The 22,972-nt window shown below is 42.1% G+C and overlaps 1 protein-coding gene across 1 annotated transcript in view; it reads right to left on the bottom strand.

Moving 5' to 3' along the window:
• The window catches only part of LOC132894622 (AT-rich interactive domain-containing protein 1B-like), a 657,256-nt gene that overhangs the window by 185,711 nt on the left and 448,573 nt on the right, over window positions 1–22,972 (bottom strand). The window contains exons 6-7 of the mRNA XM_060934699.1: window positions 22,227–22,316; window positions 16,147–16,308 (exon numbers count right to left, since the gene is read on the bottom strand). Of these exons, the coding sequence (XP_060790682.1) occupies window positions 16,147–16,308; window positions 22,227–22,316 (252 nt within the window). The remainder of the gene's footprint in view (window positions 1–16,146; window positions 16,309–22,226; window positions 22,317–22,972) is intronic.

The following is a 22,972-nucleotide window of genomic DNA, read 5'->3' as shown; positions in this document are numbered from 1 at the left end:
AAAGATCTGGACTGCAGGCTGGCCAGTTCAGTACCCGGACCCTTCTTCTACGCAGCCATGATGCTGTAATTGATGCAGTATGTGGTTTGGCATTGTCATGTTGGAAAATGCAAGGTCTTCCCTGAAAGAGACGTCGTCTGGATGGGAGCATATGTTGCTCTAGAACCTGGATATACCTTTCAGCATTGATGGTGTCTTTCCAGATGTGTAAGCTGCCCATGTCACACGCACTAATGCAACCCCATACCATCAGAGATGCAGGCTTCTGAACTGAGCGCTGATGACAACTTGGGTCGTCCTTCTCCTCTTTAGTCCGAATGACACGGCGTCCCTGATTTCCATAAAGAAGTTCAAATTTTGATTCGTCTGACCACAGAACAGTTTTCCACTTTGCCACAGTCCATTTTAAACGAGCCTTGGCCCAGAGAAGACGTCTGCGCTTCTGGATCATGTTTAGATACGGCTTCTTCTTTGAACTATAGAGTTTTAGCTGGCAACGGCGGATGGCACGGTGAATTGTGTTCACAGATAATGTTCTCTGGAAATATTCCTGAGCCCATTTTGTGATTTCCAATACAGAAGCATGCCTGTATGTGATGCAGTGCCGTCTAAGGGCCCAAAGATCACGGGCACCCAGTATGGTTTTCCGGCCTTGACCCTTACGCACAGAGATTCTTCCAGATTCTCTGAATCTTTTGATGATATTATGCACTGTAGATGATGATGTGTTCAAACTCTTTGCAATTTTACACTGTCGAACTCCTTTCTGATATTGCTCCACTATTTGTCGGTGCAGAATTAGGGGGATTGGTGATCCTCTTCCCATCTTTACTTCTGAGAGCCGCTGCCACTCCAAGATGCTCTTTTTATACCCAGTCATGTTAATGACCTATTGCCAATTGACCTAATGAGTTGCAATTTGGTCCTCCAGCTGTTCCTTTTTTGTACCTTTAACTTTTCCAGCCTCTTATTGCCCCTGTCCCAACTTTGAGATGTGTTGCTGTCATGAAATTTCAAATGAACCAATATTTGGCATGAAATTTCAAAATGTCTCACTTTCGACATTTGATATGTTGTCTATGTTCTATTGTGAATACAATATCAGTTTTTGAGATTTGTAAATTACTGCATTCCATTTTTATTTACAATTTGTACTTTGTCCCAACTTTTTTGGAATCAGGGTTGTAATATTTTTGTGGGATAATGTGAGATAAGCCATCTATCAAATTTAATATATTTTTGTAGTTATTAAAATTGTTATGTTACTAATTACTGGCCACTGATGAGGACAAATGCTTTGTTCCTCGACATAATGTGCATTGCACGTAGACATTTTTGCCTTTTATTTCAAGTAATGAAAAGTAATGGCTGTATTTCCACTGTGAAAATGCAGTGCTGGGCTGACCGCTCGCCATCGCTGTGTCTTCTGATTGAAAGTGTGCGCAGTAGTGCAGTAGGCGGAGCCTACCTATGTATGCTGTCCAAATCTACTCTGATTGGCTTACTATGCCGTTGTCTCGCATCTCCCCGCCCCACACTAAAGCAGAGGAAAGAAAGGCTGAACGAGCAGCGTGCCAGATGAGAACAGCTTTAATAAAGTAACGCATAGTATTTTATTGTAAGTAACGGGAACGGCGTTATAACGATGTAAAAAGTAATTAGTTAGATTACTCGTTACTAAAAAAAAGTAACGCCGTTTATTTCTAACGCCGTTATTCCCATCACTGATTATGAGCATATAGGAACTCCCATATGGCCTTTCATTTGGCACCATGATCTTTGACCTTGAGTGACCCTGAAAGGTCAAACTCAAGGTCACAGATTTTCAGAAGGCTGTAACTTGAAAACGGTTGATGGTAGACAGATGTTTACCATTATGAACTTATAGGAAGTGCCATATGGGCTTTCATTTGGCATTATGACCTTTGACCTTGAGTGACCTTGAAACATCAAACTCAAGGTCACGGATTTTCCGATGGCTGTAACTTGAAAATGGTTGATGGTAGACAGATGTTCACCATTATCAACTTATAGGAAGTGCCATATGGCCTTTCATTTGGCATTATGATCTTTGACCTTGAAACATCAAGCTCAAGGTAATGGATTTTCAGAAGGCTGTAACTTGAAAACAGTTGATGGTAGACAGATGTTAACCATTATGAACTTATAGGAAGTGCCATATGGGCTTTCATTTGGCATTATGACCTTTGACCTTGAGTGACCTTGAAACATCAAACTCAAGGTCACGGATTTTCAGAGGGCTGTAACTTGAAAACGGTTGATGGTAGACAGATGTTTACCATTATGAACTTATAGGAAGTGCCATATGGGCTTTCATTTGGCATAATGATCTTTGACCTTGAGTGACCCTGAAACGTCAAACTCAAGGTCACGGATTTTCAGATGGCTGTAACTTGAAAACGGTTGATGGTAGACATTTGTTTACCATTATCAACTTATAGGAAGTGCCATATGGCCTTTCATTTGGCATTATGATCTTTGACCTTGAGTAACCTTGAAACATCAAACTCAAGGTCACGGATTTTCAGAAGGCTGTAACTTGAAAATGGTTAATGGTAGACAGATGTTAACCATTATGAACTTATAGGAAGTGCCATATGGGCTTTCAGTTGCTGCCATGACCTTTGACCTTGAATGACTTTCAAATGTCAAACTCAAGGTCATGGATTTTTCATCGGACTATAACCTGACAACTGATGATTGAGAAATATTACCATTATCAACATATAGATATAAAATAAGTGCTGCCGGGCGAGGTTTGTTTTGCCTGGCAACACTTGTTTGTTTGTTTGTTTGTTTGTTTGTTTGTTTGTTTGTGTTTCATCTCGTCTCTGTCCCTGTCCTGTCATTGCCATATTTATTACCTGATTGCGTCCAGGCTTTCTGGGTTAAGTCCTTGATTAGTTTGTCTCTGTATACCAGACTTTTGTAGATTCCCCCCCCCCCCCCCCCCCCATGAGGCCCACTTCCACTTCCCCATCACCACACAGCACAAACAAACTTTTCAATAGGCTTCTTGATCTAAGACAGCATCTACAGGATACATAAAAAAAAAAAAACAGGCCATGTCATCCCATTTGCCCAGGGCTTTTATTGCCCATCATTAAATGGCTAATAAAATAAAATGCAATAGAAAAAAAACAGTCTCATAATACAGCAGACCTAACAAGACCGAAGAAGAATAATGTCTAGCCCTGTGTTATTGATCTGCTGCTCAAATTGTTCGAACGTGTCTGAGCACTGACTGGCGCAAACTGCTGTCCACGCAGCATCACAGGAAAATGTAGCACACTCAGGAGAAAGAGATATGTGCCCCCTTCTGCATGCATGAACTCACAGAGGGATATGATGATCTAGTGTTGTTGTGATCGGCAGGGACGAGAAAGTATGCCATCCCTCCTACACAGTGACCATGGAGATTTTTCCTCTCTTGGATTCCTGTGGCATTGTAGGTAGCAATGACAGGCCATTTTTTAAAGTAGTTGTCATCGTGTTGTGTAATGTGAAACCTTGTTTAATTTTGTAAATATGTCTAAAAAAAAACAAAAAAAACAAAGTTATGAACATTTCAAAAGAAGTGTTTTATAAAAGTTCCATTTCTCTCCGTTGCCCCAGTCACAAACCAGCAATCATTTTCCATTGGTTTAATTTTCCATTCATGAGGAAAAAGAAAAAAAAACCTCAATCAGAAATTAAATGACCAAAAAGCCAAAAATAAACAGATTTAGAATTTTGAGTATCAGGATAAGAATTACAGATAAAAGTTTCTTCTTGTAGATCACAATTATGCACCTAGAAGGCTTAAAACTAATACAGCAATGAAACTGGTCCATCCTTTGGGTTTAAACATAAACGCCAGACTTTAGCGGGTATGTTCACTTTAAACTGTGAACACTAAGCATGATTAATGATGGTGGTGCTCGAATGCGCTGTGTATAAGAGGCTCAAACTTTTGTTCATTCTCTTCAAAACAGTATTACTCATATTTATATGCCTTCTCATTTTTTTCTCAATGAAAAAATGTTCGGAAAATCATTGATTTTTTTTTTTAGGAAGGATACAAAATTTTCCCCGGACATACCCAAGCTTGGGGCGGCACGGTGGTGTAGTGGTTAGCGCTGTCGCCTCACAGCAAGAAGGTCCGGGTTCGAGCCCCGTGGCCGGCGAGGGCCTTTCTGTGTGGAGTTTGCATGTTCTCCCCGTGTCCGCGTGGGTTTCCTCTGGGTGCTCCGGTTTCCCCCACAGTCCAAAGACATGCAGGTTAGGTTAACTGGTGACTCTAAATTGACCGTAGGTGTGAATGTGAGTGTGAATGGTTGTCTGTGTCTATGTGCAGCCCTGTGATGACCTGGCGACTTGTCCAGGGTGTACCCCGCCTTTCGCCCGTAGTCAGCTGGGATAGGCTCCAGCTTGCCTGCGACCCTGTAGAACAGGATAAAGCGGCTAGAGATAATGAGATGAGATGAGATGAGATACCCAAGCTTTCAACTCCTTCAGGAGCCTTCATCAGGGATGGGAAGTGATGTCATTCCTTCGAGCATGCAGTGCGCATGCCTGATAAAATATTGTTCCAAACAGCTGGTAGTTGATACCTCCACCCGTCCTTGTTTAGGCCCTAATCTGAATAGCCTCCTTTACGCCCCGTCTAAACCAGTCCAAATCTTGATCCAATATCTTGACACTGTCCAATTCAAATCTGTGTCCCTTACAATGTTTGTGAATGTGTTGGGAGACTTCAGAAGACATAGAGCCCAGTCTACAATGCTCCATACATCTTGATTTGAGCGTCCTTTTAGTCTCACCACCATAAGATGCATTACACTGTTCCGTGACACCTCCTTCACATTTAATTAGATACACCGGGCCACAGCGTTCACTCGTAGGGGTAGGACCTTTAGGTTCCACCAACAACTGCCGTAAGGCCTTAGTTGGTTTGAAATGGACCTGAACCCCATATTCCTAAAACACATGTCGCAAGTTTTCCGAAAGGTTTTTCACATAAGGTAAAGTTATGTGGGACTCGTAGGTTTATCCGTAGACTCCACATCAGTATCTTTCCTCCTACGCCCTTTGATGTCCACCAGCCGAAGGGCCCAATTTGGGTAACCACAATCCTTAAGGGCCTATCGGACACGCCTTACCTTATACTTTATTGGGCATGCACACTGCATGCTCGAAGGAATGACGTCACTTCCCATCCCTGATGAAGGCCCCTGAAGGAGTTGAAAGCTTGGGTATGTTCAAGAATTTTTGTGCAGTAAAACGTTTTTTAAAATCTTTATATGGAATTGATCGTTGCATAGATGAAAATCTTCAACGTAAAATTTTCTTCAGTGATCCAATCTTGCGTGGGCACTAGACAGCAAAGTGGTCAGCTGATTTTATTGGAAAATCAAGTCAACATGACAAATTCAACCACTAGGTGGGAAACATGAGTTTGACGCTGATTGAACCAACAGTGAGTGAGCTGGAAGCAACAACAAAACACACAGATCGGTCACGAATATCACTAAAAAACCCAAGATGGAGGCGCCCGTAACTTTGGTGTATTGCATTACACAACATTAAAAAACAAACAAACAAAAAAAACACTTAAAGTAAAAACTCATCACAATGCCGCACTACATGAACAATATATTTCGTAAATATGTTATTTATTCTTGAATCAACACTAGTTTTATGTAAACACTTTTAAACGTCTTGAAAGGCCAAACGAAAACATGCTGTTCTCCTGTACAAACGCATCGGCGGTTCAGAGCAGCGGCGTGATGTCAAAGCTATTGTAAAGACTCAAATCCATGATCTCTGGACAATACGGTGAACACTTTACTACTACGCAGCTCGAGAGCTTTGAATATTTACTTTTGATATTTTCCAAAATATCATTCGTCACCTCATACCCACAGTTTCATGAAGACCTTTTATGTAGACCATTTCTCTGTCTCTTTGCAAAGTCTTACTGTGCTAAATTCATCTTGTTAATTTCAGAGCTTTGCTTCTTATTTCTTGTGTTTTCTAGTTGACACTCCATTTTGGGTGGCACTCTGGTGTCGTGGTTAGCGCTGTCGAAGGTTCTGGGTTCAAGCCCAGTGGTTGACGAAGGCCTTTCTGTGTGGAGTTTGCATGTTCTCCCCGTGTCCGCGTGGGTTTCCTCCGGGTGCTCCGGTTTCCCCCACAGTCCAAAGACATGCAGGTTAGGTTAACTGGTGACTCTAAATTGACCGTAGGTGTGAATGTGAGTGTGAATGGTTGTCTGTGTCTATGTGTCAGCCCTGTGATGACCTGGCGACTTGTCCAGGGTGTACCCCGCCTTTCGCCCGTAGTCAGCTGGGATAGGCTCCAGCTTGCCTGCAACCCTGCACAGGATAAGCGGTTACAGACAATGGATGGATGGATGGATGGACTCCATTTTCCATATTTCCTGCTTAGACCTGTGCTTGTGCAATCATTTATAACTATAAATACGCCTATGATTACACTGATTACCCTGTTCACCAGTACCTTGTTCCTTGCCATTTTTCATGGCTGCCACAGATTCTGGAAGAAGTTCAATAATAATAATAATATAATAATAATAATAAAGTGTATTTGCTCCAAATGGCTTTTGTTTTCTCAGCCTTTTTCTTTTAAAATTTGAACTTTCCTCAATAATTTGGTCCACAATCATATCATATTATAGTGTACAGTACCAGGCAAAAGTTTGGACACACCTTCTAATTCAATGGTTTTTCTTTAGTTTTATTTATTAAAGGACATGTCACTTCTCTTTACGTAGTTGAGCGGTTCATGACATAATATATATGGATTACTACAGTTGTCGTGTTGAATCGGGCTATTTACTCTATTATTACTATTTACTATTTACTGTTTGATCTCAAACACATTAAGAAGGCAAGAAATTGCACTAATTAACTTTTGACAAGGCCACGCCTGTTAATTGAAAAGCATTTCAGGTGACGAACTCATGAAGCTGGTTAAGATAACGCTAATAGTGTACAAAATGTCATCAAGGTAAACGCTGGCTACTTTGAAGGATCTAAAATATAAAACATTTTGTTTAACACTTTTTTGTTTACCACATACCATATATGTTCCATGTGTTATTTCATAGTTTTGATGTCTTCAGTATTGTTCTACAATGTAGAAAGTAGAGCGGTGGCTGCAATTATCGACACCTTAACGATCTTTTGGCCGTTGCAAAAGTAGAAAAGACTTTCAGTATGTAAACTGTACATGAATAATTACTCAAACTTCCACCGGAGAAAAAAAATGAGTTGATTCCTGATTATTTAGCCTATCAGATCACGTGACACTGTTTCACAATTATCGACACCTTTGTCCACAGTTATCGACACTGTTCCACAATTATCGACACCCAGATGATTATTTATATATATAAAAAAGAAATCGGTATGTGGTATTAAGTTAACAAAACAGTTTTTATTTACAATTTGTTTGACATAGACTTATATTTAGTACAAAATATCTTTTATATAAATATATGGATGTCGGCGTTTACGTAAATGAGGAAGTAATTGTAATGTTTGTAAAGAAATGAACTGATAATGTTTAACCTGCGTCAGAAAATCTTTTTGTTCCACTTTCTACCCGCTTTCTCAGTCTTTTCATAGATCACATTTTGTTAATCATTCGTTGGGGTTTGTATTAATTTCTAGTTTTGTAGTTTACCAATAAATGTAATTTTTTTTAAATATGCTAGGAATTTAATTCTGGTCTAATTCTATTTATTGCAATCGGATTCCAAATAATCCATAAACATTCCATTCTGTTATGAATAAAAAAATATTATTATAAATCACAGCACTTTTATTTTTTTTAAAAGTACTTCATCTACTTCAACAATGTTACGCAAAGATCGATCCATAACAGTTGTAAATGTCACTTAATTCCACAGGGTGTCGATAATGGTGGACACCGATGAAAGTGATCACTATTATCGACACCTCACGTGACTTCTCAAACGCGCGTTTAGATACAAAATGGCGGCTGTCAAATGAAAGAGTAAGAAACCTACAAAGTAGGTTTCGACAAGGAGATCATGAAATATCGGTGAATTTGATCAGTAAGAACATGTCCATGATCTTTCCACCATGCTTACCTGCGATCATAATGTCTGGGTTTTCCTCAAATTGCCGATCGTGCTAAAAAAATTCCATCTCTGGTAACGAGCTGCGTCATCAGACGACAAGATCAAAAAAGGGTCTTCCGGTTCATTAATTAGCCAATAATAACTGTTGTAACTGAAACTCAGCTTTGTAAAATTGTTTATTGGTAAATCTGAAAAGGTGTCGATAATTATGGACTGGCGATAATTGTCGTCAAAATACAGAAAAACCTATGAATGAATAGAGTAGGGGTGTACAAACTTTTGACTGGTACTGTAGACTAAAATCTGCAATTGATAAGTCATTTAGAATGACTTTCAATTTATTGAAGGCTCTCTTGAATTAAAGTTGAAAGGAAATATCTGTTGCTTACGCACTGCGAAAATATCTTTGTTTACTAAAAACCCAGCAGCCAGCCTCGTGATATTTCACCTTTTCGCTTTTTTCCTCCCTGAAAGTCCGCTGATGCTTGGCCAGCCTCGCCTCTTCAGGGGTGATAAGGGCTGCCTCTCAATCTCCAGCTCGGTCCTTTACAGCCAAAGAGGAGCTCATCTTTAACCCTGAGTGCTGCTACAGATAACTGAATAGATGTGGGGATTCATTCTCGCCCATGGTTCTATTTCTCCGCAAAGCAGTCAAACCCGTGGTATTGGCTATTCTAGTGCCTTCTCAAGCAAAAAATGAATAGCAGTCTTTTTTATCAGTCTCATCCCTTCAAGATAGCCTCTGCCATCTTTCCCAGCGCTCGTCATTGTAAGGTACGGCGTCTGTATTGGGCCGTAGGGAGGGAGAAACTGCCGTGCGTTACCAATTACATGGAAATTCAAAGCATGGTCACACATTCAGGCGACGCTCTTCCTGAGCTGTATTTAATCCTCGCTCTCCCGCAGGAGAAGAGGGGACTGTGACCGACCAAATTAGAGACACTGCTTTCCTCAGCATTCTTCACTCAGGCTCCGTTCACTCGTTCCGGTCAACAGCACTAAAAGTTCGCCATGTAAATTACTACAGAAATTATTTTGTGATTAAACTTCAACTTTCGTCTATAAACCTGTTGAAATTCTTCATTTAGTTTCAATACGTTTTTATTCAGTGATGCTTAAAGGTGGGTTTATGAATTGTCCCAGACATCTGATGAATAAAGAATGGAAATAGATTATAGATTATACAATAAACTGAGTAACTGGTATGAGCGCTACTTGATATAACGGTGCTTGTTCTCGTCCCGCATTGTTTTGTTCCTGTCGCGCAGGAGCAACTGAACACTGCAGAACATGACCTCTGAGGAAAGACCTTGAGAGAAATCGCACTTTTACACACTTTTTTTTTTTTTGACAGCTGACATCTCATTTCATCCTCTTTTTTTCTCTAACTCATCAGTTTTCTTTCCTTTCTCACTCGCTGCTTTTGCTACCTTTCCGTTTTTGTGGCCTGAGGCCCAAGATTCTCTCCTAGCCACCTCAGCAGCTCTCTCTCAGCAGGGAATCTCGGGTGAAGTACGGATTTGGCATGCCTCAGGGCTCTCTGCTTGGCCCTCTCCAATTCCAAATTTTTTACCCTTTCAAGGCAAGGAAAAGAAGCTCTCGGTTTTCAAGTTGTACAAGGCGAGCCACTCGTGTGAGAAAAAAAAAAAGTTGTTCCTTGTATGTTAATTAATAGACAAAGTACAGTTTTGTAGGGGAATGGTGTGCACTCGAACATGAGAGACTGTGGGAAACTGGGAAGCTTAATTAATACTGTACTGGTAAACTGTAGAACCCATTTCATGGATGCGTACCAAGTGATTTTGTGATAACACATACTTAGTCTGTAATTCAAGCATGAAATATTTTGTGTATGTGTAAACCCACATGCTCTAAGCTCCTGCCTGTAGGCAACGTCCCAAACAGCCCACAGTAGAGCAATCAGAGGCTTGGAGCGCATTTCCATGTTGGTTTAACGGGTTAGTAATTCTCTGGCAGGAGGTAAGACAGAAAACAGATTGGCGCTTCATCAAGAACAACAAGCAGCAGCTGGCTGGCCCGTTCACCCTGGCCTGACCCAACTGGGCTCTCAGAACCTGGGTTTGGCGTCAGCTCCATGCCCTGACTCTGGGGATGGCCAACCTCCAACACACATGTTACCAAGCAGGAAGAAGAATCTATCACAGGCCTGCAGACTCCCTTCAAAAAACACACTCGAGCTTTCATGCAAGCCAGGTTTCACTTTCCTTCCTTTAGGCCTTTTTATGCACTCATTATTAGTGTCACTCTCCTCTCCTCGCACTCGCCTACATTTGCAGAATAGAGAGCGTGGATGGGAAAAACAAAACAAAAAAACAAAAACGAAGGGAACCATTCATCAATGTTGAACAGGGAAGGTCTGAGGGAGATTACGAAAGGAAAACAGACGGTGCATTTATCACATTGACACATTAAAGCACACAACGTGAATTCCATAATATTGTCTTTGTTGTGGCACTGAAGGATAACAGCATCATAAATACTAACATATGGTCTTATCTACTCAGCCAGGAAAAAAAAAAGCAAACAAAAAAAAACAACAACGCATGTTGATATTCAGTGAGTGAGACTGAAATATCTTTTCCCCTAATCCCCCCCCCCCCCCAAAAAAAATTCTTCCATTATTACTGTAATTATTCCTTGGCAGTACAGGAGACTATTTCAGGAGAACGCAAGACTTGACTCGTGCTTTAGCCAGGGGTCGGTGCAGTCAGGAAAGGAAGACCGCTGTTCGACTGGACGTTTCTGTTTCTACAGCAACGATGTATAACCACAGCCTTTTGATTCCTTTTGTCCTTGAAGCTTGAGGCAGGCCAGAAGAGGTCAGAGAAGCCGCAAAATGAGCCTGACCTCCTCTACCGGCACACGGTGATTTTAATGAAGTCATCTGTACAGTCTACATTTTATAGAGGGTGACACTTAAAGCACTGACCTCTCATAATTAAGCGGAGCATTAAAATTAATTTCAGGGTGCAGCTTTTAATAACGGCCGCGAGTTTCATTTTTATTTCATTCGTCCAGCGGAAATGGAAAAGAGCGAGTGAGGTGGTTCAGCTTCATGAATATTCTTACCGACCCCTCAAACCTCGGCTCTATTCATCCTTTCTGTAAGACTGAACATTCAGCTGGATAGAGAAGTAATGCTGACTGAGGCATACACACCTACATATTACTCATCTTGCTTGGATATATAGTTAACCCTCATCCTACCATGCTATTTTACACCTTAATCTTACCATGTGGGGTCCGTTTGGACCCCAATACTTTTCTGTAAAATTAAAGCTGATAAAGACAAAATCACCAGATAAGTTTTGTTCAGAACATCTTGTATTAATAACAGCAATACACTAAAGGGCCCAAGGCATAAAGAACACACTTAACCTTCATCCTACCAGCCAATTTTACATACGCAAACTACCAGGCGGGGTCCGTATGGACCCCAGGAGGGAATACTTTGAAATCAATGCAGTAAGAACCAATTCAATGCAGCAAACAGACATAACTTTATTGAAGAACAAAATCCACTATGGCTGAATATCAATGCAATAACATTGCAATAATATTGCAATAACTAGCATACATGTAGCAAATTATCTCATCTCATCTCATTATCTCTAGCCGCTTTATCCTTCTACAGGGTCGCAGGCAAGCTGGAGCCTATCCCAGCTGACTACGGGCGAAAGGCGGGGTACACCCTGGACAAGTCGCCAGGTCATCACAGGGCTGACACATAGACACAGACAACCATTCACACTCACATTCACACCTACGCTCAATTTAGAGTCACCAGTTAACCTAACCTGCATGTCTTTGGACTGTGGGGGAAACCGGAGCACCCGGAGGAAACCCACGCGGACACGGGGAGAACATGCAAACTCCGCACAGAAAGGCCCTCGCCGGCCACGGGGCTCGAACCCGGACCTTCTTGCTGTGAGGCGACAGCGCTAACCACTACACCACCGTGCCGCCCCGTAGCAAATTATAGCGCCACAAAAAAAAAAAATTGGCATTATATACATGATTTTTGCAGCTCATGCAGCTGTAAAACATTCTGGATTACAACTTAGGTCTTTTCTTACAGAATTTAAAACAAAAAAGTAATTGGAAAATAATTTAGGGCTTTTGTTTTGCAGCCTGTGCTTATTGCAGCAGTGGGGTCCACACGGACCCCAAGAAGGAATGCCTTGGTAGTTTCATTATGGAACATAAAAGAAATAAAAGAAGTTAACTTTCAGTGTGCTATTCAATTATAAAATGAAAGACAGATAAACTTTACTCTGGGGTCCGGTTGGACCCCAGTAACAAATTAATTATACCTTCACAATGCAAAAAGCTGATCTTCCGGTGCTTTAGTGTTTTAATTAAGACATAAATTCCGACAAATTCATAAAACGGTGAGGCAGTATGTCACATATTTTTAAAATGGCAAACAAACATATAGGTGCGGGGTCCAGATGGACCCCACTTGGTAGGATGAAGGTTAAATACAGGACTGCGCAAAAGTCTTAGGCGCCTTTTTTTTTTTTTAAATTCATTCCGGCAGCCATCGGACGAAATCCATGAGGAGTGCATGGATCGCAACATTCAGGTCCGGTTCAAGCATTTTCAGACCTGTTTACCCCAAATTTGCCCTGTCAGTAGTCTTGCAGTATCTTGTCAGTAGTTTTGGTAAGCTGTCAGTAGGAATTTTACTGGGGTCCAATCTATGTATTGTATCGAAGGCAAAAAGTAGAAAGCAGCCTATTAGATAATAGTACTCATTCAAGTTGAAAGTAAGTGATAGATTACATGAACAAAATTTTAAAAATTAAAATCTAGCACTGGTCTTATTTTTTCTGTCAAGTTAAGCACCTGTGAGAACCAAAAAGCAAACCTATGTAAGATTCTTGATCTGCTCCATAATCCTCATATTACCAAGCCTAGACTCTAAGGTCTACTTGTTGACTCCTCATACTGTACATTTCATTATTTCAGTATCTCTGAAATAACCAGAAGACTAGCAGTAATACTTATTTAGGATGCTACAATAAGAAAAAATATTTCAGAGACCGGCGGCACGGTGGTGTAGTGGTTAGCGCTGTCGCCTCACAGCAAGAAGGTCCTGGGTTCGAGCCCCGGGGCCGGCAAGGGCCTTTCTGTGTGGAGTTTGCATGTTCTCCCTGTGTCCACGTGGGTTTCCTCCGGGTGCTCCGGTTTCCCCCACAGTCCAAAGACATGCAGGTTAGGTTAACTGGTGACTCTAAATTGACCGTAGGTGTGAATGTGAGTGTGAATGGTTGTCTGTGTCTATGTGTCAGCCCTGTGATGACCTGGCGACTTGTCCAGGGTGTACCCCACCTTTCGCCCGTAGTCAGCTGGGATAGGCTCCAGCTTGCCTGCGACCCTGTAGAAGGATAAAGCGGCTAGAGATAATGAGATGAGATTTCAGAGACCATACTATGCTCTAATAGGCTACTTAATACTTGATTGGCAGCTATACTGATCTCACACTCTTTACTAACAAATCACAAGTCATTGATACCTGGCAACTTGACAAAACAAGAAAAAAAATGTCAACATCAAAAAAGTTTAATTTCAAGTCAACAAAGTTTGACATTGGTTAATAACTGAACATGCATTTATGGCAACTCAATTATGGCATTCAATGCAACGTACGGTAAACGTGGCTTAAACGTGATTAAACATGGCCGCGCCCATGACTATACGATCGATGTTCGATTCCCACAATAAATATGATTATAAAGTAAGTCATGAAACATTTGGCAACATTTCGGCCATAAATCGTAGTTTTTGGACAAGAATTCGTAGTCCGTATTTTGTTTTGAAAAATCGTAGGAACTACGGACAAATCGTAGGAGTAAACAGGTCTGCATTTTCTTCGATGGCTTACTAGCCCGATCCTAGAGCAGCAGACGCAATGGCAAGTTGGACAGACATGGGCTGCTGCCGATGGAACTCCTGCAGTGACCTTTCTCCTGGCTCTTTTTGCGTCGGCCTCATCATTGAGCCTTTTCTCTCGACTTCAAATGCTTCACTGCAAGCGGCCTTCCAGACACTACGAATCTGCCGCAAGACGTTCCCAGTCGTCCACTGGAAGACCGATTGCAAGCATGTCTACTCTGCAGACGTCTCGAAAGTGTAGCTTTGGTCTTCCGACAGCCCTCGACCCGAGTTCCAGCTCTCCATACAGGAGATCCTTGGGGATGCGACCATCCTTCATTTGCCTGAAATGGCCCAACCATCTCATCCTACATTGTCTGAGGAGGGTATACATTGAGGGGATGCCTGCTCTATCAAGTAGTGTGCTGTTGGGGACCTTGTCTGTCCATGAGATGGACAGAATGCAGCGTAAACACCTCATGTGGAAGGCGTGCAAGTATTTCTCCTGACAAGCCCAAGACTCGCTGCCGTATAGCAGGGTACTCACGATGCAAGCGCGATAGACAGCGATTTTGGTAGTAGTGGTAAGCTTCTTATTCTCCCACACCCGAGGGGAGAGCTTGGCCATGCTGGTTGCTGCCTTTCCAATTCTTTTACCGACCTCAGCATCGAAAGAAACGTGGTCTGAGATACGTTTTCTTCATACAAACTTTGTTATAGATTTCTATTTTTTTACTTCTACATTATCAAGTCAGTACAAAAACATTTTAGACTTCCAAACGTTCATTTTTTTTTTCTCACCCGGGACGGAGTCCACCAGGGGGCGAGGTAGTTTTCAGTCGGGTTTCTTCTTTTTTTTTTTTGTAAACGATATTACAGGAAAACGTCTGGACCAATCTTCATGAAACTTTCAGGATAGATGGGCATTAGTCTCAAATAGAGCCTCCAACATTTTGAGGGTCATCCGGTCAAGGTCAAGGTTTTTGTTGTGTCTACTGCCTCATATAGAGGTGCTAGCCACTATGTCATCATGCTGTAAGAACGTAAGAGTGTAACAATCGCACACTGCACACGCACATACACGTGTTCTGATTAAAATGGCCGGTGAGTGAATACAATTCGGTTCACCATTCGAAATAAATAGACGAGACTAAAGAAATTGCTTTCAGACATGTTTATGCTTATTACAGAGGGGAAGTGCGTTCCACTGAGCTCTAGCGCCGGGCCATTTCCGGGAAATAAGAGTTTGGGTCATGGCGACAGTGTGTGTGTGTCAGCCTCAGTTCGGAGATTTCAGTTTCGAAAACTGTAAGAGGTAAAAGTCGAATAATATAAAGTACAGACACTTGGTATATTTTACTTCTGTGATTTTTAAATTGTTCAATTTTGGATTACGCTTCATTTTTGTGGCTACTGCCTCATAGAGCAAATCTATATGCTATATTTACTGTACGGACATGGGATCAGAAAATTATTTTATTTATAAGCAGTCGCCACATGTACTCATAGGGTACCTTTTTTTTTTTCGCGATATCTTCCTTCATATTCATCATAAGTGCTACCGGGCGAGGTTTGTTTTGCCTGGCGAGACTTTTTTTTTTTTTCCAGCACAAAATAAAATGTTACGGAAAAAAAAAAGTGTGTTTCTGAGCAGCATATTCCATAAGAGATCACTTTTCTGATTAAAAAAGAAAAAACATAATGAAGGCTACCGGGTTTTGGTGCAAAATGAAGAAGTGAGTGTGACAGTCAAAGTGTCCAGAAGAACTGTGTCACTGTGGCTGGTTCTGTAAGATGCCCAGTAAAACCTACAGCTCATTTCTTTATAAAACTGCACTCACCGGACCTCAGACTATTTTTTTTTTAAAGCAAAGGTTCGTCTCACACCAAATACTGACCCTGTTTCATTTATTACAGCTTACTGATTACTGTTGATAGTATTTTTTTTAAATGTTGAAACATTTCATTTCATTATTTTTAAGCCATTTTTGGTCTCCAGCATTTCTTTACATGTGCCTAAGGCTTTTGCACAGTACTATATGTCGACACGTTGAGATTATGGAAAAATAATCAACATCCGGCGAATTGATTATGAAAGACACGAGACCAGTGGGTACCTTGTGGGCCGTAGGGACCACTCGGAGGTCCGTAGGGACCCGTGGAGTTCTGCTGATAGACGCTCATCCCATGCTGCATCTGGTTCCTGGTAGACAGATGTGGGGACATGGGCGGTCCTGTCTGCTGAGGACCATACTGGTTTTGATTCCTCCGCATGAAGCCTGTAGAACAAATGCAGGAAAGATGCGAAACTGGACTCATCATCATCATCATCATCATCATAGTAGTTGGATAAGAAAAAAACAAAACAAAAACAGGGCTTTGTGAGGGAATTCAGCTCAAATTAATTTCATTTGTATAATGGTTTTAATGCAGCGCAACAGAAATCTGGATGTAGATTAAGATTCAGGGCGGCACGGTGGTGTAGTGGTTAGCGCTGTCGCCTCACAGCAAGAAGGTCCGGGTTCGAGCCCCGTGGCTGGCGAGGGCCTTTCTGTGAGGAGTTTGCATGTTCTCCCCGTGTCCGCGTGGGTTTCCTCCGGGTGCTCCGGTTTCCCCCACAGTCCAAAGACATGCAGGTTAGGTTAACTGGTGACTCTAAATTGAGCGTAGGTGTGAATGTGAGTGTGAATGGTTGTCTGTGTCTATGTGTCAGCCCTGTGATGACCTGGCGACTTGTCCAGGGTGTACCCCGCCTTTCGCCCGTAGTCAGCTGGGATAGGCTCCAGCTTGCCTGCGACCCTGTAGAACAGGATAAAGCGGCTACAGATAATGAGATGAGATTAAGATTCATAATGAGCAAGCTAGAGGAGGCATTGGTGCGGAAAAAAAAACAGTGAGATTCAGAATCATTATATTGTCAGGTAGTACGTTTACATGCACACTAATGTTCCAATATTATTCCGAATACGAAAATATTTGGAATTTGATATGGGTCATGTAAACAGCATATTCCATTTGGATACTCCAAATTTGGCCTTATTTCGAATTTAGCATTTTCAGATTTTTTTTTTTTTTTTGCAATGAACCAAGGGAAGAGGTAGATTTTCAAAAGTGCAAATTAAATCCTTAAAGCTAGCCCGCCTTTCAGATTTTCAAGTGTAGGTCATGAAAATTATTTTCCCTGACAACTAATTATTTTTGTTTAGTGGACCGAAAGCTACTGAATTCGAATCACAGACTTCCAATTTTATTAGTTTTTTTAAAATCGAACAATTAATGAATTTCGAGTCACGTGGCCCAAAATTCTCTGCTATTTTTTTCCTGCTTCACCATGGCCCAATACAAGATACTGCGTCACGCATGACGTGGTGGGCTTTCCCTGTTCGCACAAGGCATTGTGGGATACAAATTTGAAGCAGCAGAGAAAAATGGAGGACGTGAGTGTGCGAATGAAACGTGAAAGACCGACTACAGTAACGGAAAGCGAGAAGAAAAGACGTTATGTTATATGCGAAGGAAAAGAAACGCAGAACCAAACTAATAAATATCGGCGCTCAGCGAGCACCTCGGTGTGATCAGCTGTTCGTTTAGTGACAGAATGATGGAACTGTCAGTGCATGCTCAAAGGTAAACCTGTAGATGGCAGTAATGTGACACTGTGGATGCCAGCTGCTGTAAAACCCAAAAGAAGAAGAAGGTAAAGCTGTGCATGCGCACACGGACTTCTTCTGTCTGCTTGACTGCGCGAAGCGAGCGAGTTCATGCACGTTATTTGCTTTAATCCCCTCAAATTAAATAACTTCCCAGCCACAGAATGGCCTGTTTTTTTGGTTTTTTTAGATATTACAGAAATAAACATATCACAATGACCAAATTTCAGAAGGATCTAAATTTCACCGATTTTATGAAATCGAAAGGACGTCTAGCTTTAAGGGATTTATACAGTATCAGTGATTTGTATCAGTGTTTGTTGTATTACCATTTTCTATACCGCAGAACAATACTGAAGACACCAATACTTTGATACAACATAGGGAACACACATGGAACTACGTGACATACAAAAAGTAAAACAAAACAGCCCGTTATTGTATCCCCTTGTTTCTTATGTGGCATTTTCAGGTTAAGACGTGAAATATCCCAATTTTTTTGTGTGTGTGTGTTTTAGAAGCATCCTCTGGACACGTATATAGCGCCAGTGTTGTAGTCGAGTCACTAAACCTCAAGTCTGAGTCCAGTCTCGAGTCCCCAGTGTTCAAATCCGAGTCATTAAAGAAAATTTCAAGCCGAGTCCGAGAACAAGACTCCAACCGCACCATGTGACGGTGGCTGTTTTAGCACCATTAACGTTAGTTTGTTCCTGAACATGACATATGAACAGGTGAATGTGCTTCTCTTTATCAGGGAGTGTGAAGTATTCTGTCAGAGATGGTTGGGAGATGGATGTAAGTGCAGAAGGTGCGTTTATTAATACAAGTGAAGACGGTAAACAATCCAGAACGGCAGGCAAAATCGTAAAACGGTGAAACAGGCAATAGGTCAAGCGAGGCACAAACAGGCTATCGTAGACTCGGCAGAATCAAAGCCGAGAAACAGGAAATCAGGGATCAGGAAACCAAACAAGGAAATAAGGCTTGGTAATGTATCAGTAACGCAACTCAATACTTCGCAAAGTAAGTGCACTTTCACAGGTTTTATATCGGCGTACTGATTGCTCCTTAATCCTGTGCAGGTGTGAGTTGTTTACAGTATGCGCGAGAGTCTTCTTGGCGCACGCGCTGTCCGGAACGCGCCCGAGAGTCTATCTGGTGCACATGCCAAGGTTGACATTTTTGCACAAAATTCGTATAAAAATTAATGTAGATATAAATATCTTATGCCAAATTATTATGGCATGTTACAAAAAATAAAGACAAAATCCAAGTCCTCGTCTCTAATTTACGAGTCCGAATGCAGTTAATGCATAAGTCCGAGTCCAAGTCATCAGTGCTCAAATTCAAGTTGAGTCACAATTTCTTAAAATTAGGGCACGAGTCCTGGACTCGAGTACTACAAGCCTGTATAACGAATTCCGAATATGCCTCGGAATGTGTTTTTACAGCAGCTTGCAACACGCTTGCAAACTTGCCTGTTTATGGTCAACTTTTTGCGTTTAACACAAACCAACTAGACATATGTGTATGAGGCTGGGAAGTTATTTAATTTGAGGGCATTAAAGCAAATAATGTGCATGAAACCGCTCGCTTCGTGCAGTCAAGCAGACAGAGGAAGTCCGTGTGCGCATGCGCAGGTTTACTGTACCTTCTTCTTCTTTTGGGTTTTACGGCAACTGGCATCCACACTGTCGCATTACTGCCATCTACAGGTTTACCTTTGAGCGTGCACTGACAGTTCCATCATTCTGTCGCTAAACGAACAGCTGACCACACCGAGGTGCTCGCTGAGCGCCGATATTTTTTCTTAGTTTGGTCCTGCGTTTCCTTTCCTTCGTATATAACATAACGCCTTTTCTTCTCGCTTTCCGTTACTGTAGTCGCTCTTTCACGTTTCATTCACGGCCTGCATTTTTCTCTCCTGTTTCAAATTTGTATCCCACAATGAACGGGGAAAGCCCACCACGTGATGCATGACGCAGTATCTTGAATTGGGTCATGGTGAAGCAGGAAAAAATAGCGGCGAATTTAGGGCCACGTGACTCTAAATTCATTAATTGTTCTATTAGTAACGCATGGCTTCATGTAAACGGGAATATGAGTGGAATATTCACTTTCATTCGCCCTGTGAACAGCTTATTAGGAATGTCGTAATTTTTTTGGAATAAGGGGAAAAACAATATTTTGTGCATGTAAACATAATTTACAGTATTATTTATTTATTTATTACTGTATTTGCATTCTTTTTAGTTGAGTTTTCAACGGGGAATTATTCATTTCTTAAACGAGTTCTTTTATAATATTTTTTGGCCATTCTGAACCAATTTTTTTTTTTGTCACATTTGTCATTTTAGTTTCAGTCATGCAGCTTTTTCATTACATCATCCCAGTTCCCGTGGAGAGGAAGGTATGGACGACAGACACACCGTCGCAGCAATAACAGTTCCCTTACAAGCTGAAAAAAAAGATTATGTTACTCAGAAACCGGAAAATGCTAGAAAAACGTCTTCTGAAGACTTACTCACCGTTACAACGTGCTTACGCTGGAGATTCCTTCCTTAAATGTGAAATTAACGTCTCCTTGCAGAATACCAGCTCAACGATTAGACATTTTTCTTTGTTAAATAACGCACTGTGTATTCATTTATGATTAACGTAAATGAATTGTCCGCTCTCCCTGAAGTCCCAGTGTAAGTTGTCGCTATAGAAACGAATATACTGTAGCATTAATATAAATCTGTGATTCGAATTACAGAGGTGACGTTATAGGAAATTAATCAGCGCCTTCAAACAGATATGAGAATCTTTTCCACTCTCTTCTTGAAAAAAAAAAAAAATATGCGGGGGAAAAAAAAAAAAACTCCAAAACAATTCCAGCAATTTTCAGAGGCAATGGTATTTCTAAACCCTGGCACATAGGTGCGACTGGTGGGTGATAAATGAGGAGCTTTATCACTTAATTCCCTCTTACGCTGTGAATTAACAAGAACGAAATTAGCAGGGAATGGAAAAAAAATTACAATAGAAACAATCTAAAACATTATGTGAGCATTCACAAGCTGAATAGCTACCAAAAAACTGACATTTAGAGCAGTCCTGATTGGACGCGATATTAAATGGAGTGGCACTTTATTACATTTAAACCCTTGGGCAAACAGGCATAGGAGGGGAGGGGAGGGTCTACAATCCACTCAGATGGGAAAGTTTGGCTTTGTATGGGCTGCGCTGCACACTAATATTGTAGATTAGGCTAAATGGAAATGTTCAGTAGAGCAGCGAGTGCCAGCGCCAGCGCCGGCGCTGCTCTCCACTCAAGCTTCGTAAGAATGTGTGTGTCGAGCAGACGCCCAGCTTTTTTTATTGAGTGGAGCCTTTCAGACACACACACACACACACACACACGCGCGGTCAATCATCTCCCCATGCACTCTGTTCTGCTTGGGAAGCAGAACCCGGCTGGCTGTCTACCGGCCTCGGATGATGAGACGAGGGTTGAAAGTGCTTAGGCTGCCAGAGAGCGCAGCTTTAACGGGGGACATTATTGTAATGTTTTGCTTCCATTAATGTAAGGGAGTTCGGAAAAAAAAACAACAGAAAAAAAACAACAGTGTAATACCGCATTTCAAATTGCCTGGAAAATGGATGGAGGAGAGAGGAACGCTGCGCAGACAGTGCTAAAAGCAAATAATGCATTCACACTCCCCCTCCGCTCCCCTCCCCTCCCCTCCCCTCCCCTCGCCTGCCACCACCACCACATCACGCCTGGCTCAAAAAGCTGGGCAACAACAATCTGAGTGATAAAAGAGGAAGAAAACAGCTGCTCAACTTGAATTTTATAGAAATACAGCGAGCTCTCAGGGCTGCGTACTGTACCAGCACGACATATATATTTTTTTATCCAGCATAATGAGAACCGGCGGCACGGTGGTGTAGTGGTTAGCGCTGTCGCCTCACAGCAAGAAGGTCCTGGGTTCGAGCCCCGTGGCCGGCGAGGGCCTTTCTGTGCGGAGTGTGCATGTTCTCCCCGTGTCCGCGTGGGTTTCCTCCGGGTGCTCCGGTTTCCCCCACAGTCCAAAGACATGCAGGTTAGGTTAACTGGTGACTCTAAATTGAGCGTAGGTGTGAATGTGAGTGTGAATGGTTGTCTGTGTCTATGTGTCAGCCCTGTGATGACCTGGCGACTTGTCCAGGGTGTACCCCGCCTTTCGCCCACAGTCAGCTGGGATAGGCTCCAGCGACCCTGTAGAACAGGATAAAGCGGCTAGAGATAATGAGATGAGATGACATAATGAGAACCACACACTCTTCTAGAGATCATGAAGGCACCACGTACAGTAATGTACAGTACCTGAGCAAGGACTGAAATTTGATTTTTCATTCAGACCCTTGGAAAGTCAGCATTCCAATGCCAGGACGTCCTCGCAGGAGGACACGCTGAGCTTTGAGCTCGGTGCTGTTTTGTACTTTAAATTTACAGACTGTTTCATTACAGGGAACAGCGTTCATTTGGGTCAAATCCTGGATGCGATTTCTGTTTTATTTACCTCGGTCCTGAGCCATGGGAATCTGGTTCATGCTGGAGTTGGAGCCAGTGTCAGACAAGTTTCCAGGAGTCTGTGGTGCTAGCTGGGACCCTGTGGAAAAGAGAACTGAAAATTTTTCTGAAGAACATACAGTACATATATCATTTCATTTCATTGTCAAGTCCTAAATCAGAGAATCACAAATCTGATCTAATTCCTGCAAAATTCAAACGATTAAAAGCCTCAGCACACACTCTTAGAAGGAATGTGGAGAAAAATTACACACATTATACTGTATGTAGCACTCTAGTTTACACATCACATCACACATCACATTATCTCTAGCCGCTTTATCCTTCTACAGGGTCGCAGGCAAGCTGGAGCCTATCCCAGCTGACTACGGGCGAAAGGCGGGGTACACCCTGGACAAGTTGCCAGGTCATCACAGGGCTGACACATAGACACAGACAACCATTCACACTCACATTCACACCTACGGTCAATTTAGAGTCACCAGTTAACCTAACCTGCATGTCTTTGGACTGTGGGGGAAACCGGAGCACCCAGAGGAAACCCACGCGGACACGGGGAGAACATGCAAACTCCGCACAGAAAGGCCCTCGCCGGCCCCGGGGCTCGAACCCGGACCTTCTTGCTGTGAGGCGACAGCGCTAACCACTACACCACCGTGCCGCCTGACAAATTACTTACAACAGGAAACTCAACAAAGGACTAAATTTTGTTCCCCGAAAGAAGATCAACCCAAA

Source organism: Neoarius graeffei, chromosome 11, assembly GCF_027579695.1.
Source record: "Neoarius graeffei isolate fNeoGra1 chromosome 11, fNeoGra1.pri, whole genome shotgun sequence".
Taxonomy (NCBI): Eukaryota; Metazoa; Chordata; class Actinopteri; order Siluriformes; family Ariidae; genus Neoarius; species Neoarius graeffei.
The sequence above is the reverse complement of the archived record's forward strand: the minus strand, read 5'-3'. Positions and strand labels throughout refer to the sequence as shown.